The sequence below is a fragment of the Cydia strobilella genome, chromosome 17 (genome assembly GCF_947568885.1).
Source record: "Cydia strobilella chromosome 17, ilCydStro3.1, whole genome shotgun sequence".
Taxonomy (NCBI): domain Eukaryota; kingdom Metazoa; phylum Arthropoda; class Insecta; order Lepidoptera; family Tortricidae; genus Cydia; species Cydia strobilella.
In genome coordinates, this window is record NC_086057.1 from 15,650,129 (window position 1) to 15,670,799 (window position 20,671).

At 36.8% G+C, this 20,671-nt stretch overlaps 1 protein-coding gene across 3 annotated transcripts in view; it reads right to left on the reverse strand.

The window, feature by feature from the left end:
- Positions 1-10,308: 10,308 nt before the first annotated feature.
- Positions 10,309-20,671, reverse strand: part of LOC134748896 (myogenesis-regulating glycosidase) — a 55,027-nt gene continuing 44,664 nt past the window's right edge. Inside the window, exons 3-10 of one of the 3 annotated variants that reach the window (XM_063683730.1) lie at positions 17,519-17,651; positions 15,610-15,741; positions 14,650-14,740; positions 14,313-14,489; positions 12,563-13,780; positions 12,099-12,283; positions 11,465-11,642; positions 10,309-10,649 (exon numbers count right to left, since the gene is read on the reverse strand). In XM_063683730.1, the coding sequence (XP_063539800.1) occupies positions 10,510-10,649; positions 11,465-11,642; positions 12,099-12,283; positions 12,563-13,780; positions 14,313-14,489; positions 14,650-14,740; positions 15,610-15,741; positions 17,519-17,651 (2,254 nt within the window). In that variant the 3' untranslated portion in view covers positions 10,309-10,509. The remainder of the gene's footprint in view (positions 10,650-11,464; positions 11,643-12,098; positions 12,284-12,562; positions 13,781-14,312; positions 14,490-14,649; positions 14,741-15,609; positions 15,742-17,518; positions 17,652-20,671) is intronic. The other 2 variants (XM_063683731.1, XM_063683728.1) reach the window with 2 other exon arrangements.

Genomic DNA, 20,671 nt, shown 5'->3' on the forward strand with positions numbered 1-20,671 from the left:
AAAACCGGACAAATGCTAGTCGGACTCGCCCACCGAGGGTTCCGTACTTTTTAGTATTTGTTGTTATAGCGGCAACAGAATTACATCATCTGTGAAAATTTCAACTGTCTAGCTATCACGGTTCATAAGATACAGCCTGGTGACAGACAGACAGACAGACGGACGGACAGAGGAGTAAAACATAAGGTCCCGTTTTTAACCTTTGGGAACGGAACCCTAAGAATCGACCCAATAATAAAATTACAATCAACAAATCTTTATGCATACATAATACTCATCATGGTCACAGTTTAAACCTGAGGGCCGCGAACCACGTTCCACGTGTTGGCTCCCTATCACACTTACATACGAATTTACAAGTGCGACAGAGAGGCAACACGTCGAACGTGGTTCGCGGTAGGCCCTTTGATATTCAGTAAAACGGAAGAAGAAAAGAGGCTAGCGTAATAGCGTAAAGGGTCAATGATAAATATATTAAACCGGGTCACTCACGTTTATAAAGTCGATGATTGCTCGACTGGTTTCGCCCCATCCCGCAGTCTGCGTCGGGCCACCAACGTGAGCGCCCTGTGAAAATGCTCCTCGTTATGGAGCGAAACATGTCGAGCAATCATCGACTTTATAAACGTGAGTGACCCGGTTTAATATATTTAATATGTCAGTGCCTCAAGGAAGTTTTGTTATGCTCCTCGTTATGGAGCGAAACATGTCGAGCAATCATCGACTTTATAAACGTGAGTGACCCGGTTTAATATATTTAATATGTCAGTGCCTCAAGGAAGTTTTGTTATTAAAGGGTCAATGTTGTACTATAATCATCTATAATATTTGGGGACAATCTTGCACAAATTAAGCAAAGCTTGTACTCTGAGTACTAAGCGACGATTTACAGACTTAGATACATCGATAACATCCATAATTCAGGAACATATTTATATTTGTGATAAACATAAAAATAAATGCCCTAACCGGAAATCAAACCGGGACCTCCTGTACTTCGTAGCTAGGGTCACCTGGACTATTCAAAATATGAAAACACAGGCGTTACACGCTAACCTCTTTTATTCTAATGGTGGCTAAACATTCAGTATACTTTATGGACGGAATTGTGTAAGAAAGTAAATATTGTTGGCGAGTTGGATGTATATCCAAGGTTAGGCGGTCTTCACATTGGATGCAGATCCGCACGACGCTCTGGTGTGCGAGCGGGACGTCGATATATACGTGCATTGCGCTGTCTCGCTCACACACCGGGGCAGTGTGTGGGTCTACGACAATGTGATTACCGAGTTATAGTTGCCCGTCGACAAGTCAATTTTGAAGCCTATAATTTCAATAGAAATTGTTTGAAAAGGGATTTATCAGAAAAAAATTATCATCTTTTTTCGAAAATATTAGTTTTTCATTGTGTCTATTTAGGATCATGTCAGGAGTAAGTAAACCTACTACCTATTTATATGAAAAACTGTCGCAAGGATTTTGTAATTTTCATTACGTCTTTTTGTATAAGTAAACCGTCTCGAAACTGAATTTCATTTGCAATGCTTTTGACGTGATATCGTCTTATAAATTGAACACTGGTAGCATGCACGAAAAAGTGACACGTTGTGGACAGACCTCCATGGTAACGTTGTGGACAGATCTCCATGGTAACGTTACGGCCTTTTCATCAATGTTTTCTTATGACGTTAATTATCACGCAAAATTATCCTCGCGTAAACCGACTTTAAGGAAAAAAAAATATGCTTGTCTATATTTTTTTGTCTAATAAACAGTGCTATTGATTTTGAGTAGAAATAGCAGAAAATTTGTAAATTTTATGAAACACAATAAACAGCACACAATTTTTTGAAACCCCTTAAAACACCAGACACAAAATGTATCGAACTGAAATATTAATATATTATGTCAAAATCGACTTGTAAATGACAGGCAACATAGTTGATAAGATTGCTTTTGTGGTGCTAACAACGAGGCGTAGGCGTTATTAATGATTTAGAGCTATAACGGTGATGAGGTGGTGATGATGATGATGATGATGATGATGATGATGGTGGTGATGATTATATTAATGATGAAAACTGTGTTGATGGTGTTCAAGCTAAAGTTTCTGATGAAATAGTAATAGACGGTGATTTTAGACAAAACATAGCAACAATAATATATTATGATATAAAATTATTAAATAACAAAATACGTAAAGTATAAACAGGGGATTTTCTAATATGCTGACCCAGTAAGGTAAAAAATGTGTGAAAAGAAATTATGACTAAAGAAGTTAAAGGTCTTCTAATATCATTTTCAACTAGCATCACAGGATCTAGTAGCAGAGCTGCTGCCCTTACTGACGCATTAAAAAAAATATATTATCCTCCCTAAATAAAATATAAATTCAAAAACAGTGCTAAAAATCGGGGACTGACCGCAAAAATAAGAAGTATTTAGACAATTTGAATGATGTGGGAAACAAATCAATACCAATATTTGGAATGTTATCATCACATCACCGTTTAGATTATCAACACGCTTAATGGTTAGACTGATGCGTTACATCGCTTTCGTTACAGCTGTTTCTAGGAGACACGAAGTATGCTACTTATTCTCTATGTTTTGTGTGAAGTTATTGTGATGCATAGATTTTCATGACGCTATTTTGTTTATTTATTTAGTTTATTTTAGTAATAACAATGTGTATATTAGGTAGGTTAGGTATTATATCGTTTTTTCTATGTAAAGGATTTCGTGGCACTTTTTCTTTTTTATGTTTCTCTGTTTTGTATAATTTTATATTTTTGTGTGCTAACAAATAAATTATTTATATTCCATTCTATTCTATTCTATTATATTCTATTCTGTTCTATTCTATTCTATCCTATTCTATTCTATCCTATTCTATGCTAATCTATTTAATTTATTCTATTTTATTCTGCTATCCTATTTCTCATCAAAGTATCTACCGTTCTCTAATAGCTTTACATAAAGAGATATGTCTACATGCAAGACAGAGTATCGCAGATATGACTACCTAAAAGCGATCTGTAGATATATGCTATTAGTAAAAGTTTTAGAGGTTACCTTTGATATTACACGTCGTTAATACCTTCGCTACAAGATGCTAAAGTGAAGAAAGCGATAAACAACGTAAAATTTGATGTTAAATAATTGGAAATAGGCAAATTACTGACCCAATTAAATGGGTTAAAAAATTAGTTAAGTGAATTTACTATTCATTAGCTTTGTTTTTTAAACTTTTATAAATTATCTAAACTTAAAATAACAGCATTAATACCTTGACACAAAACTAAAACTAAATGGCATACTTCGTGACAAAACCCTTAAAATAATGTTTAATAATTGTAATAATGATATGTAAATCTAGGTATTTGTAATGATTATATGTAAATTTAAAATTAAATCATTCATTGTATCAGTCGTGTCGCTATCCCCATTCGGCGTGTTTGATGGAAGTGTAAGAGTCATTAATGAAATAAAAAAAATAAAATGTTAATAGCATTTTTATTTATCCTTAAGCATTTTCAAGGAACGTGCAATCTAAAGGCTGTCCCAAAAAGGACGCAAGATTTGAAATTGATGAAAAACACATTTTTTTTTCGTTCTAATACATTTGTATATAACGTCTTAAAATACATATAGGGTTATTTGTGGAATAATACGTGAGGCAAATGTCCTCCTAGGCTTTGCTGGCACATACGCACTCTTTTGTCAAAAAAAATTATGCCCATTTTGCATAGATGCGACTGAATCTCTCTGATGCAGTGTCGAATTTCCTCTTTTAAAGCATGAGTGGTTGTGGGTTTATTGACATAGACTTTAGACTTTAAATAACCCTTAAAAGAAGTCTAAAGGCTTTAAATCGCAAGATCTAGGGGGCCAATTCTGATCACCGAATCGAGAGATCACACGACTAGGAATTTTCGAACCGTAACCGCCAAACTTTCATTACTTTTGAAATATTGATCAATAATAAAAACGCGTTAATCTTTCGTATAACCCGCCATTTTTACAAACCCTAAACGTTCAGCTGTCAAATAGTTTTTTTAAGGGTTGCCAGCACTAAAATACAAAAATGGCGGGAAATTGAAATCTTGCGTCCTTTTTAGGACACCCGTTATGTTGCTTAAAATCTTCTTCGAAATACTGATAATCCAGTGATGTCCTGATGTCTTTAACTTTCTCGACTTCAATTGTTCTAAAAACAAAACAACATTTGGTGGAGCTACTGCGCTAAATTCCCTTTCGGCACCAACCTTACATTTAGCTCACAAGGAGACTAACTGGCCACCGAGACTACCGCCACTGACATAAGTGACAACTGGCGTAACAAATGAAATAACTCGATCGATGATACATTATATACGTTTAGTTATTTGAATAATTGTGTATCCGCTTAATTAAACATATTTTATATACGCATCACGCTCAAGAATCAAATGGAAATCGGAAATAATTATATATTGATGAGTACAAATTCTGGACTCAGAGCACAAGGGGTAAGTCAGCTTCTGGTTATTCATTTCTATTCAACTAATTTAAATATCACATTATACCTAAGCCCAGGGTGAGTTCGCAAATTGCGGACACCTTTCTCTGTTAATCTATTTTTTTTAAAGTTCCGATAGTCTAGGATGGAACATGCTTACCTAGAATCTAGAATATGTCTATTTATTCTCGATTTAAAAAGATCGAAGTTATAGTAGACTGGGAATAGATTTGCAGGAAGTGAATTCCACTCCTTAGCCGTTCGCATGATAAAGCTGCATAGCGTAATAGCGATAATTACGCTTCCATTGGAGTAAAAGAGAGAGAACCCCTCCATTTTCAAAATTCGGTTTTCGCGGTAGGCCCTCTGGTTCTTATTCCTTTTTTTTATTCTCAATTCTAAAGTGCCAGTTGCGACAAAATACTAGCACAAACTATAAACAAACCGCCTTGATGCATCAATGTCATATTTATCCGTAACAAATTAACTTTAAAAACTTCGTCAAAAATCTTTTTGAGTGTCTATGCGTATGATATATAAAGTTACCTACTCTATGGCTAACGGTTTGTACTAGTGCTGCCTCTGGCGGCAGAACATTGCAGTATTCGTCCCTTTTTTTTATAAAAATTATTTCATTTTTATAAAATAAAAATTCTACTTTGGACTCAAGTAGAATTTTTTATCCGTAGGTACCTTTTTTCATCCACATCCCACATCATTATGTTATTTTATTTGTTAATACAAAAGCACAGGAAAAAAACTAAAAAGAAACTACTTAAGTAAATAAAACAACAAAAGCTCAAAGCTCACATCACTTTAATAAGCAAAATACCACATTTAACATTTTTTCATGTTTATACATTACACTTACTTACATATATACCTACTTACTCGTTTTAATACACACACAAAAAGGAATGTATAGAGAATCACAAAAAGCATATAAAGACAAACTTCTTAACCATCACACAGTTCGAACAAGACAACTGTTGTGTCGGAAACTTTCCAAAACGGCAAAACATTCCACAAGAAAATATTTTAAAAAGTCACGTTTTTTGTATGGAAAAATGGAATGGAAAAATTGACTAAAATCGAAAGGAATGAGATTTTTTTATAACCATCCCACAACTAAATTTTTGAATGACAAACAAAAAAAACGTGCCTAAAAATCGAAAGGAATGAAAATGTTTTCCATAACTGTCCGAAAACTTTTTTAACTTTTTGGAAAATTTTCGAAATACAACATCTTTAAGAGCGAGAGCTTAAAGGTTCGTGTACGAACTTTTAACACTTTTTTTATACTACGTCGGTGGCAAACAAGCATAAGGCCTGCCTGATGGTAAGCAGTCTCTGTAGCCTAACATGGACGCGTCCAACTTAAGTTAATAATTATTAATAATTATTGTTTCATTGTGGTAAAAACTCACATTTTCCTTTTTTGTCATTATGAATTGTTCTAGTCATTAATCTCATATAGTAATTACCTAATAATAGTAATAATAACTAACTTTGGAATGGCTGAAGTTATCACATTTTCTCGTAAACGGCGTATTAATATTAATAGATTACGCTTATTTTATCTATTGTATTTCTACAGTATTTTTTATTATCACATAAGTTAAAATACTTGTAATCATTGTAAAGGATAAAATATTAATTATTTAATAAACATAAATTAATTATTTATCATGAACAACAAAATCATAATGCATCTCAATAAAATATTAAAAAATTGAGAAATACAGGGTGGGCCAGTGATAAATGCGTTAAAAAAAACAATTTTTATGTTTTTAAATAAAAATTATAATTAGAATTTGGGATAAAGAAATAAATTTTACGTTTTAAAATTTAAATCATCAAGATGTCGTCCGTAGCGGTTGCGGCACTCTTCCAGTCTTGCTTGTAAATTTTGAAAGACTTAACAAGACTTTCGTGCTAAGAGATTTCCTGGCTCCGAAACTTCACGAATCGTATGGTTACAACAACAACACATGGTTTCAGCAAGACGGGGCCACCTGCCATACAAGTAACGTGACCCTGGAAGTTTTGCGTGAAATGTTTCCTCAAAAATTGATATCGAGGCGAGGTGACATTGCTTGGCCTCCCAGGAGCCCTGACTTAACTTCGGCTGACTTCTTTTTGTGGGGTTACTTGAAGAGTAGTGTACTCCAATAATCCGACAACCACAGCAGAATTAAAGAAGAATATTCGCCAAGAAAACCAATCTCCGCAACTTCTAACGAAAGTCTTTCAAAATTTACAAGCAAGACTGGAAGAGTGCCGCAACCGCTACGGACGACATCTTGATGATTTAATTTTTAAAACGTAAAATTAATTTCTTTATCCCTAATTCTAATTATAATTTTTATTTAAAAACATAAAAATTGTTTTTTCTTCTTTTTTAATGCATTTATCACTGGCCCACCCTGTATAATCATTGGAATGTGTGTAGTGTGTAGTTACCATTAGCTTACTGGTATATGTACATACATTATTAAATAACTTGTACATATTTTTATACGCATTCTTAGGTAACTAATAAACATCTGTTACAATGGAGAAGGTTTATAAAATTAACATAATTATGATTTTTATAAAAGAACTACAAATAATGATCAATAAATATATTTCAAAATGGACCATAATTATTACAAAAAGTTAAAAAACCGGACAAGTGCGAGTCGGACTCGCCCACCGAGGGTTCCGTACTTTTCAGTGTATGCTGTTATAGCGGCAACAGAAATAAACCATCAGTGAACTTTTCAACTGTCTATAGCTATCATGGTTTACGAGATAAAGCCTGGAGACAGACAGACGGACAGGCAGACAGACGGACAGGGGATTCTTAGTAATAGGGTCCCGTTTTTACTCTTTGGGTACGGAACCCTAGAAAGTTAAAAAATCAGAAGATTGTTCAGTTAAGATATCGCAATTATAGAACATTGACGCGTATTAAAAAGGACACAATCCTCGACACAATTAAATTAAAAAATATATAATCAATGAAGTTATTATTCTTATTACACAATGTTACTTATAATAACTCGTTGAACAAATGTTTCTCATTGTAAGTGAATGTGTAATTCTATCATGAGAAATAAATGTCTTAAACCTGAATAACAATTTATAACTGCTTTATTTTATACTATTATGCCAGACTGAGCTCGAAAACGAATTGTTATTTTCGAAATTAAACTATGGTGAGACATTTCAAAATTAGATTATTTTAAACCGGGTCACTCACGTATTACAGGCGGCGTGTACTGGTACAGTACACGCCGCGCCCTCGACCAGTGAAGACGTGTCGTGTCTCCGTGAAGACGGTCCTCGTAAATTGGACCGAAACATGTCGAGCTATTCGACTTAATAATACGTGAGTGACCCGGTTTAAAATCTAATATGTTTGAGTCTCACGGGAGTTTTACATTTCAAAATATTTAGATCACTACGGTTTCACTCATTAGTATTTTTAGTCGCTTTTGGCGACATGTTTCGGACTCGTCGGGAGTCCTTCCTCAGACACGAGTGTCCGCGGCGGCAGTACTCCGTGCACTGCCCGCGCCTCCCGCCTCGTCGCTCGTTGCGCGCGCGCTAATTGCGTGCACGGAGTACAGCCGCCGCGGACACTCGTCCCTGAGGAAGGACTCCCGACGATTCCGAAACATGTCGCTAAAAGCGAGTAAAATATCGAGTGAAACCGTACTGACCTAAATATTTTGTTATTTTCGTTTTAGAAAGTCATCAAATGGCACAAAGGCTAACAGTGAATAGAAGTAGATATGTGATATTTTCTATAAAAAAGGACCTTATTGTCGATGGCGCTAACGTCATTAATAACGATGCTACGATATAAATACAAAGCCGCGCGAAGCTGTGCGGCGTAAGCGTCGACAATAAGGTCCCTTTTCATAGAAAATGCCCCATATAGAAAAATATGATCGAAAAAATCTTATGACTATCAAATATCCTCGTAAGACCCACTGTACTACCCATTGTACTAGTTACTTCAATGTAATTTAAACCATTTTCAATTGGAACAGAGTTGTATTTTGAATTTTTTGCATGGTGGGCCTTAGGAGGATAATGTTAACTTCCCAATACAACGACATTTATCAAGAAAGTAACATTACAAATGAAAGAATTGACATACTTAGAGGCCAATACATAGATTATAAAAGAATCAACTTTATTTCTTTCTTATTGTTATAACTAGCGACCCGCCCCGGCTTCGCAAGGGTAACTCTCAACTAATTATACACCTAAACCTTCCTCAAGAATCACTCTATTGATAGGTGAAAACCACATGAAAATCCATTCAGTGGTTTTCGAGTTTATCGGAAAAAATACATACAAACAGACGCAGCCGGGGACTTTGTTTTATAATATGTATTAGATAAGAACTGGATTCAACTTGCGCACATTTTGCACCAATAACCGCGAGAGAGATACCTAATGGCAAGAATCGCAGTGCATTTCGCGTGCACCAATAAGCACGAGTAATCGATCCATATCAATATCAAAACTAACAGTTTTTAATACCGTTCCATTACAAATTACCCTGAACCGTTGCTGTATACCTACATTCGCAGTGGACGGACTTGTATAATTGCCATAATTGTCCCTTGTCAAGTCCTTGTCTTGTTTAAGACGAGGTATGTCCACTGTCACCATGCCTGTCACGTTCTAACAAGTATGTAAGTGCGAAAGTGACGGGCATAGTGACAGGCGATAAAAATGGCATCATGCTGCCACCGCAGCACGAATATGATGGTCTTTCTTGTCTATGTGACAGCGTGATAAAACGGTGTCCGTCACTCTCAAACGCCCGTTATAAAGTGACGGTAATATTATCACGTGGATAAATCCATCCATAATACGTTTGCAGGTTGATCAGTAGTACCATATCACTTTTTTGTCGATCTCCACCACTCTCAATCGATATTAGGTACCTAACCATCTAATACTAAATGTCACTCGTTCGTTTCTTTAACTGGTAACCACATTATTAGAGTTTATATTCGTGAATATTGGTTAATATAAAACAGAAAGAGGCATTCTGAATCCGTTTTGAATACATTTTCACACAATTGGCAGTGTTGGAGATGAAAAATCAAGATCTTTCAATATCTCGTCACAATGTGCTTTTTAAGTTGCAGTAAAGCGAAGAAGAGCAACGAGGTCAGCAAAAATTTACAAAAACGCACTTAAATCTCACTCTGTACTCTTGTATAGACAGCCCAACTTCAGCCACCTTCACTCAGCTCACTTCTTCAGTCAGCTTTGTATAGACTGACCAATGTAAACATTACTGTTACGAAGTAAAGTCAACTTAAACGCAAGTTAAAGGCAATAACCTAAAATACCCTTTACACTCAATGATAACTTAGCAGCGGTATCATGGTTGCATTTTTATCACCTCTCATGCCATGCGTCACTATCGCACTTGCCTATTTGTTAGAACGTGACAGGCATGGTGACAAATGATAAAGAGCCGACCATCTTAGCCCTACTTGATAGGTTATAGGCGTTCCAAAATTGAAGCGCTTACCTTGTACAAATTGTACAAGTTACCTAGGCAAGTGAGATATGTGCACGTGCTAACGAGCTCCCGCACACCGAAAGAGAGAGAGAGACAAGATGAACTGATTGCGAAAATTAACCAAAAATAATAGATTTCTTCTTAGATACAGAAATAAGTATGGAACAACCTATTTTTTGTGCTTCTCATGTACCTATAACCTATCTATAGTTCGTATAATATCATTGCTTACACTAACTTACTAACTTCTCATTCATGCTTACGTGATCATGGTAAGAGTGAGAGAGATAGTGATATGACCTCGGTCGTCAGTTTGGTTGACGGATAGTATAGCGTCTCCCGAGCGTCAGCGTCTAGGCAAGTGCGCAGCAAAACTCAAAAGACGCTAGTGTGGGGGGGGGGGGGGGGTCTATAAACTGACAAATATAAACCTTATTGCTACAGCATAAAGGCTGCATCTTTGATAGGGCTACCGAAAACGCAAATCACTGGGTAAGCGTTTGAAGTAGGCGACGCGGTTGATAGGTACCCGATACTCGTGCATCCATCGGCTGCCCTTGCGCATGGAACCGTCTATACCGTCTTCCCATAGGCCCGCTGGGAGGTATACTGAAAACCAAGAAAGAATTTAGAATAACTAGTAGTGATATGAATCGCAATTTTAATAGTTTGTTTAGATCCAAGAAAGTAATAAAAAATAAGAAAGAAACAAGAAAAGAAAGAAATTATCTTTATTGTGCACCATAAAGTTAAAAACAATACACAGAAAGCGAAATACAAGCTTAAGACTAGGTAACAACAGGCGGTCTTATCGCTAAAAAGCTATCTCTTCCAGAAATATCTTGCAAGAAACATTCAAGAGATCATATGATCTCCATCAAGTCTGATAGTAATAGTTAACATGTATGACATAACATGCATGCTAAATTCCATCTTAATCGGACATCGGGAATCGGGAACAGGTTCAAATCTTGCTTGCAAGTCGGTCTGATTTATAATAACCGATGATCAAAGGAATTATGTAATAAAACAATGAAACTTCATTCAGTTTGGGCTGTAGAAATGTTTCAATGAATATAAGTAGCACGACAAGCTTGTACCTTTTGAAAATTAAAGCTTCTAACGTATTATTCCTAAAAGATAATTGAGAGGAAGGCGCGGAAGTAGAAGGACGATAGGAGGATAGGGCGCTAGAAATTCTCGATCTTCTCTTTAAAACAAATAAACAACATATTACCTTATCTAGTAGTCTGTCACGGATAAAATACAGGAGCCACAACAATATCGTCTCCGATCGCGAACTCGCTCTTCAAAACCAGCAAAGGGTTCACCACTCGTGGTCACCAGTAGTGCACTAAGTGCACTTACTTTGCTTTTTTAATCTGGCTGCTCTCATCAAAGGCTAAAACAGAACAACAACGTACCTTCTCTAGTAGTCTGTCCCGGATAAAGAACGGGAGCCACCACGATGTCGTCTCCGATCGCGAACTCGTCCTTCACCACCAGCAAGGGGTCACCGCCGGTCACCAGCCATAAAGGTCTGATTAGAGGTAAACCTTCTTCTAGAGCTTCGCGCTTGTACTTCAGAAGGAGAGGGGTTATCTGGAAAAGGGAATAGATATTATTAATGTGCATATTTATGTTTGTCGTACATAATATTGAAGCCTAAGTCATGAAGGTTCGGCGCCACTGGTTACATCTCAAATTAGATTTTGCCATAGAAAAAGAAAGAAATATCTTGCAAGAAACCTTCCAAAGATCCTATGATCTCCATCAAGTCTGATAGTAATAGTTAACATGTATGACATGTATGCTAAATTCCAGCTTAATTGGACATCGGGAACAGGTAAAACTCAAAGTAACTCATAAGTTACTTTGAGTTTTTTTTTCGAGTGCGAGCACGTCTCCGTACCATAATCGAGTTAGGAGAAGATTGTTGATCACAATATATTTATTGGGTGTGAATAAGGTATGTCAAGTTTAACAAACCGTTGCTAATTATTTATCCCTATTATTATGACATTTGTGTTTATTAGAAAGTTTAACACAGGTTCTTACCGTCTTCTGCCTAAGCGTGGTCAAGTTCTTCGCCATCTCCAACACCTTCTCGTCATTGTACTTGCTGGGGAGATGTGTGAACTTCATCACGGGCAAGAACGTCGCCATCTGTAGCCAGCGCATGTATAACTCTACTTCTGGCAGCTTCTTGGTTTCTGTGCTTGTTGCGTTTGACTCTAGTAACCCTAGAAAAAATCAAAGGTCTAACTAAGCAGACATAAATAGGTTAGTGATAATGATATGGATTGGATGACAAGGTAAAAGATTAGCACTAGTTCTAAAGATAGGGGAAATAAGAAGAAATCAAGCCAAATAAAAGCTTTAGGTTCCATTGAGAAACATTCATAATAAGTCTGATATCGGTACATGTTAGTAGTTTCACAAGTGTTCCTATCATTGTTTGCCTTGTAAAATGTTCAGCAATAAGTAATGCAGATGATGATGGAATCAAACTAAGTAAGTACCTTTAGAAGAAGGCAGGAACTGCTCGCTACCAGGCCAGTAGATGTCTCCACCCACAGCTCCAGGCATTATAAAGGGATATCCACTGATACCGTAAGTCAGCATCGTTGGTATGACCGAGCGTAACGCTTCCCAAGTCGATTCAAATGGTGGTAGAGACACAAAGATCGGCGGTCTCGGTAACGACACGGCACCTGACACTCCGATTATGTTTAAGGATTTCTCAAAAGTCTTCGTGAAAATGGTCTTGTATTGATCAGGGTTAATCAGTCGGTTTTCACATTGATAGTACATCGGCATATCATAAGCTGTCCCTAAATCTAAGTAGAAGGAATCTATGTGATATTTGTCTATGACTGCTTGTATTTTTTCCGTGAACCACGGAACTGTTCTGTTATTAGTTATATCTAGCATGCCAGCGCTCGCTAAAGATTTGAATCTGGTTAAGGCTGGTATTCTTCTATCGCTTTCTCGCTCACTAACTAACAGTCTCTTTTGTACGCATTCAGCAAAATTCTTACTCTCCGTGCTAATGAACGGCTGAATCGTGAACGCAACTTTAAAACCTCTTCTATGTAGTTTGTCTACAGTTATGTTTAAAGTCTCGAATCTACTTGTATCGACAGTTAAATCGCCTATCTCGTTCTGCCAATATTCGTTAATCAATACATGTCCTTGTTTTAGAAAGCCTAGGTTGATAACGTCTTCGGTGTATTTTGAAATTGTTTCTGCTTGCAACTCATGTTTAAACCTTGGTGCAATTTGCCAGACTGGTTCAGTTATCAAAGACTCCAAGGTCATCATATCTGCCGGTTTTAGACCATCCCATAAAGGAGCTCTTTGGTGATTATGTATTGAAGAATGCAACGATTTCATGTCTCTTGAAGTGCATATGTTGTACTTCATCTCAGGGAATTCTGTGAGTTTGTTGGCGTATGCGAAGTTATCATGTTGTGCTTTGATGCAGATCTGTTTGATTCCTTTATTTATTGCAATATGTAATGGAGTTTCTTCATCAATAATGACGGCCGCACCTTTAGAGTTGATGAGGTATCTGGTAAGGACGTTTCCAAACTGTGATTTCTGGATGTTCCCGGTGATAAATGGAGTGAAGTCAATGGTTCCGTTGTTGAGAGGCCAAGAGAGGTTGGACGCCTGTCCGCCGCCGTACCAGTTGGTTTTTGTTTCGCTCCAGTCAAAGCAGTCGGTGGGGTACACGTCTAAAAATAGTAAAACAAATGAAGGCTCTTTTAATAAATCCTTTAAAATGCTCTGCTTCCCTTGCTAAATAGTCTAAAAAAACAGTAATAAAAATAATCGGTCTTATGGTTTAATGCCTTCAAAACGTTTGCACTTGAAGATGTTTCGATAGCAAACTTGACGACTACATATTTACATATTTTTTAATTATCAAAAACAGAAGCGATAACTACTCTGATTTAAACTTTCACGACTTTTACACATTATTAAATTGTGCGCAAAACGTTCAAGCTGATTAAACAAGACCAAGTGCCGGTAGTTCAAAAAACTCGCGCGACTAGAAGATGTTGGTGTCAACTTTAGCCAGTTTTCTCCGAGACCACAGGGACAACGCCATCCTTGAAACGTCGGAGGTAAATCTTAAAACTTAAATACGCAATAACTTAAAATCCAAATCTGTCTATGACTGATTGATTTGCGCTTTGGGGTGAAATTGTATATGTTAAACTCTGTATCTGTCAGTGCCTGCTAATAAAAAACTATCTTTCTTACCATGTCGAAGCGCTTGCCACTCTACCGAGTAGCACGTAGTGTTATCTAAGCCAGGGTCATGAGGCAGACACTTGAGGTAGAAGCGAGCGGACTGCTGCCATTCGAGACACTCGGAGCCGGGACGCCGGTGCCCTGGTAGGCAGGGGAACGCCTTCTGCTTCGCAGGCAGATTAACCGCTACAAGAAAAACACACCATTAAAAATTCTGAACAAATAATCCATCCTTCTCTGAAGGAACTTATGTTGATGATTGCGACCCAAACCTATAAGGCCATATCAGCAAAGTCCAGGGAAATAGTAATAGTTCTCTAAAACCTAAATGATAAATGCGACTTACCAAGACTAGCCCTGAGTATCTCATTGTCATCAGCACTATGAATTCTCAGCAACCTCTTCGGTTCGTTGAATTGCACTGCGTCGAAATATGCCTGAAATTATTGAAAAAAACATACAACCGAATTGAGAACCTCCTCCTTTGAAATCTTGAAGTCGGTTAAAAATATACACTATACCTACTGTAGTGATACTTAAAGAAAGAATATTTAATTTACGGTGATACCTCATCATCATCATTCAATTTAAGAGCTGTTGGCTCTTGTCGGTGATACCTATTAACAGGAAATTCATATAGTATTTTAAGAGATTTGGAGCTAGACCTGGATATCTTCAGGGATGTTTTAGGTAATGAACCACACTAATCGACATGGTAAACGCAGAGTCCAACTCTACAGTAGTAAATTTTCGCTTGTAAACCTTACGCTTCGGCCACAAAACGTACGCTCTGAGGGCCTACCGCGAAAAACGAAAATCGAAATCGCTCTTATCGCTCTTGCGCATTTTTCGATATCCGTTTTCCGCAATCCCTCTGAGCTGGCACGCTAAGCTGAAGCCGACCACCATAAATTTATTTTAACAATGTGCAATGTATGGCGGTCAGTGTCGAGCGTGCAAGCTCAGAGCATGCGTCACGTGTCCTTCGGTTTTAGTAAACGATTGGGCCACTTGTGCCAACAACTTCGAGAGACAGCCTAGTCAGGAAAAGCTTTCATTTACACACAATACATTACAGTTTAGTACAGGACCGGTTGATTTGGACCACCCCCACGGAACTGCAGAGCTTTAAGAGAAAGCAAACAAGGAATACTCACCTGGCTACTGGCCTGCTGATGGTACAACACGTATTCAAAGCCGACGAAGAACACAACAGCTAAGAACATGAGGCCGACGAACGCGCGGAGCTTGAAGTTGGTCTTTGAGGGATGCTCTTTGTCTAGGATCAGAGAGAAAGTAAATCTACCTGGCTGCTGGCCTGCTGATGGTACAGCACGTATGCGAAGCCGACAAAGAACACAACAGCTAAGAACATGAGGCCGACGAACGCGCGTAGCTTGTAGTCAGTCGGCTTCTTACGTATCTTTTGAGGGATGCTCTGAAAAATAAATATTCAGTTATAAGAAAAAAAGTACAATAGATGAATATGGCCGTTACCTAAAGCAAACTTTAATTTCATCATTTATTTCTTATGCCTACATATTTGCATTAGTATTAGGTACATTGCTACACTAAGATAGCTGATAAGTTTTAGTCATCACCGTCCATCCTGGATTGGCTGGATTCGCTGCTGTGGTCGTAACACGGCTCAAAGATTAAGAGGATAGGGGACGATCGATTCTCCATACAAACGTAGTCCTCATTTTCCTCCCTGGATATTGACCTTATGGAAAATATTTTTACACAATTGGATGTATTTTTTTATTATAAGAGTTAGCTTTTAAAATTTGGATGAAACCTGTTTTTCTATCCTTACTCTTATATTAATAAAAAAAAAAACGGTCGGGCATAGCTATGATTAAAATAACATCAAATTTTGTAAAAATATTTTCAATGATGTTAATACCTAGACAGGAAAATGAATACGGAATACATTTGTATGGAAAACCGGTTTCGAGGCGGTCATCCCCTTTCGTCCTTAAGAACATGTTGTATAACTACCTTATTTTCATCTATTCTCGCGGTAAACTCAAGTCGTTCACGTTAAACTTAGACGCTTGTGTCACATGGTTAGGGGCAGTGCTAACACTAGCATTTACATATAACTTCAAGTACATTGTATCCCATAGAAAACTAGTTAGACTTGTAATGTGAATAATCCTCGGAGTTCATGCTGATCTTTGATGTTTATATAAGGTTTGGGGCAGTGTTAAGACAAAAATTATAGCTAACTTTTGCCGTAATAGACTGGTTGAGTTGACGAACACAACCGAGTTTAAAAGGGCCCACTGACTATCAGTCCGCCGGACGATATCGGCTTGTCAGTTGTTCGGAACTGTCAAATTTTTATTCTAACTGACAGGCCTATATCGTCCGGCGGACTGATAGTCAGTGGGCCCCTTAGGGTTACTTCGACCCTTATTACTACTAGGGTAAGTTGTATATCATTTTCGTATAATTTAGGGACGATAAATTAATTTTAGAAATAATAGTTTTACCTTTTCATACAAAAAAAATGGTTTTCGCACAAAAAAAACGTAATTTTTTGTGACAATTTTGGCTTTTACAAACACAGTGTGGCGATTTTCCCTTATTAAAAATTGGAAAATTTTGCCCATTTATTCTGAAACGCATCACATTCGAATAAGCATTCATACATTTTTTTGTAAAAAAAATTGTAGCGCGTGGCGGTGACTATAAATAAATAACCACTAGCATACAAATCCACGCGTACGAAGTCGCGGGCAACAGCTAGTTTTATTATAAACATAAACCTATTGTATTTAATCGATGCTGAAAATTTAACCGACGTCAGTGGTTTAGGTTGTATGATGTCCGGAAGTAAGTTGAGTAATGTAGAGTTTTATTAGGTATTAATGTATGGGATGGGATATTATGAATTAAGTAATTGTCTTTAATTCAAACTCATGTAAATCCTAAACTACTGAAAATATAAATATACATTTTTTAACATCAACTAAATACAATAGGTTTAAGTTTATAATAAATAAAATTTTAGAAAATCAACCCTTAAGGGGGTGAAATGGGGGGGTTAAATTTTGTATGAGAGAAAAACGAAAAGTTCTTCCGTCAGACTAGCGAGTTAGTTAATGGAAACGACCAAGTTGATGGGTAAACAATTTACCTTCATGTTAAATATCGACGCTTCTAGCACAGGATTAGGGGCAATGCTAACACAAACATGCCAAACTTACTTGCAACTTTTCTCGTAAAAGACTAGCCAATGAGTTCACGGATACGACAGAGTTGTTTGGTGAGTAGTCATCGTCGTCCATGCTGAATTCGCTGCGCCCGCGGCGCTTGCGGCGTGGGGAGCGGAGTGGTGCTCTGTTGATAAAAACATTTTGGTAACAAGGGATATGGATAAATCTGTCTACCGGTTAATAGTCATGGTCGAAAACCAAATATTTTAAAGGTTTCACTTTTGTGTTGCTGTGATCCACCACAAGAGACGAAACGGTAATTATTTGTGATAAATGTGGATTAAATGTAATATTTCTTGAATGATTACGATATTAGTACCAATATAATTTAATAATAGTAAAAGATGGTGGACTTGGTCACTTATTTTCTTTAGTGTATGATATCTATTTCAGTTTATTATTTATACATATAGATAGCATATATTTCAAAGATAGCATACACCAGAGAATTTGGGACGGGTACCGCCGGGGCCGGGTGGTCTAGTGGTCAGGACGTTAGCCGAAGATGCGAATTCGATTCCCGCCTCGGCCACCGATGGACTTGGTCACTTGTCTTTTTCTTTAGTGTATGATATCTATTTCGGAATATATTTTTTTTCATTGAATAACTAAAGAGCAATTATCATATTGACATCTGGAAGTTCCTTCTGGATAATGCCTCTAAATTTAAAATTAAAAAATCTAGGAAAAATATAACAGAGCCACCTGGGGAGTTATAAACATATATCATACAAAAATTATTGGTCTATTACAAACGCTTTACAAAAAACCATAACGAAATTGGTCAATCCATTTTGAAAGTAACTGGGAACAATCAATTATATGCACTAGCACTCAAACAGCTTCTCACCCTAAGCACATATCCGTTCCTTCCCGACGGACGACGGACTAAAAATATAATATTCCACAACTACATACACAAAACACTCGCGATGACAATCCATCTCCGAACTATCTGACAGATACTCGTATTACTTTATCTAATTATCTTACAATCCAATGAAGAAAGCACGCTATAGATTTGATTATATCTCTTGGTTTAATGCAATGTTGGACAAAACCTCCTAAAAGTTTGACAGATATCTCTACTGCAATGCAATGAAGAACAAAGCGCGCTAAAATGAGATTGCAGAAAGGACGGCACTTCCACGTGTAGTGTTAGCTTCCTCATTACGTTTCCAGTTTCCAGACAGGGGACCAAGGTCAGGAGGCCGGTTATATCACTTCATTACGATGTATAAGTACTTATTATGGTTACATTCCTGTTGCAAAAACATTCCTGCGCTGCAATGCTTGCTGTTGGAAAGAGGCGATTTTCTAAATTTTGTGACGGATTTGACGTTCCAATCGCGATAGTAATGCGACAACGAGATTGACTAAAATTGCACATTTTGCCACATCATGCAGAATCTTGTAATGCGCAGCAATGTTTTCGCAATCGAAAAGAACCTTTAGCTGCAAGCATTTATATCCTGCGGACACGACATTTGTATTGATTTCAAGCTAAAAGGTAAGTTAATAAACTAATTTCTGCTTCAATAAGTCTCACTGTTGACGACTATACCCACAACCGTTTGAAAACAATAAATTACTTGAATTATTTGAATAGGTCTCACAACGACTCAAGATACACAAAAGACATATTTCTCGAAATACGTCTTTTGAAAATAATTTTACAAGTTCAGCACCGTTAGGTTGAATGACGCGCAGTTTGGTTTTCGTGCCGGCCTATCGACCGAGTCCGCGATACTTAGTCTCTCAAACGGTAGTTAACAATGTTTTTATTGAGGTTAGAGTGTTCTTCTACGTAAGTAAAGCCTGATTGTGTACCTACGCTCATACCATCCTAAACTCACCTTTTAGAGTACCACCAAAATTTAAAAACTGCTTATTTAGGTGCCAATATAAGGGCGTTATACCTAATCATAATTTACCCTATGCAATGTCATTTCTCATTCTCTTATGGCATAAACATTTAGTAGCAAATAAATGCAGCTCAATCAATATTATAGTCATTAACAATTAGACCAGTTATAAAGATAATATTATCTCCAGTTAATAGGGTAATGTATTTAACATAGTACACTGTAACTGTATGTGTATGTTAGCTTATCAAAGAGTCATTACTTATAAGGAGTAATGTTGGCGCTTAAATCTTTTTGATTTTAGATAAATAATATTTGTGTGATTTGTTATTATAAACTAATACTAATATTATAAATGCGAAAGTGTGTCTGTCTGTTACCAGTCCTCTTCACGCTTAAACCGCTGATCCGATTTGGACACAATTTGATATAGGGATAGTTTGTGCCCCGAAAAAGGACATAGGGTAGTTTTTATCAAACATTATCATCATTTCACGCAGACGAAGTCGCGAGTAGAAGCTAGTAAGATAATAAACTTAAGTAAATGATCTTATTCTTAAGGTATTTGTAAAGTAAATAAATCTTTTCCTTTTTAGATAAGTATTTCAACAATACCTATTGTTTAGAAGCTACTTTTTTTGTAGTTTCAGGGCTTGTAGTAATGATAGGGTTCATTTTATTTTTATAATTATAACTAACTAGCGACCGCCCCCGGCTTCACATGGGTAGTTCAAATAATTTACACAAAACCTTTACAAATTATACATATACACCTTCCTCTTGAATCACTCTATCTATTAAAAAACGCATCAAAATCCGTTGCATAGTTTTAAAGATCTAAGCATACATAGAGACAGACGGACAGACAGCGGAAAGCGACTTTGTTTTGTAATATGTAGTGATAGAGAAAAAAAACTCTATTTCCCTCAAATAAGTTACTAGAGCAAAACAACAGACAAGTAAACGCAGACAACGACAATTAAAACTGAGCTGATACTGAAGATTGTAAGCAAAAATTATACCATCTTGTCTGTCCGTATAAGGAGGCCAAATTGAACTTACATTCTAATATAAAATTGATAATATTTTGTTCATTCGCGCGTGCATTTCTCTCGTATTAGTTCGTACATGTATAAGCGCAAGTGCACCAGCGAATGATAAAAAATAACATCATTGTGATATCACATTGTAAGTTCGAATAAACCGCACGGATGTCCTAAAAATAAACAAACAAAAGCGATAAGGAAAAGCAAGTAAAATACTGTCTTAATGTCCAACC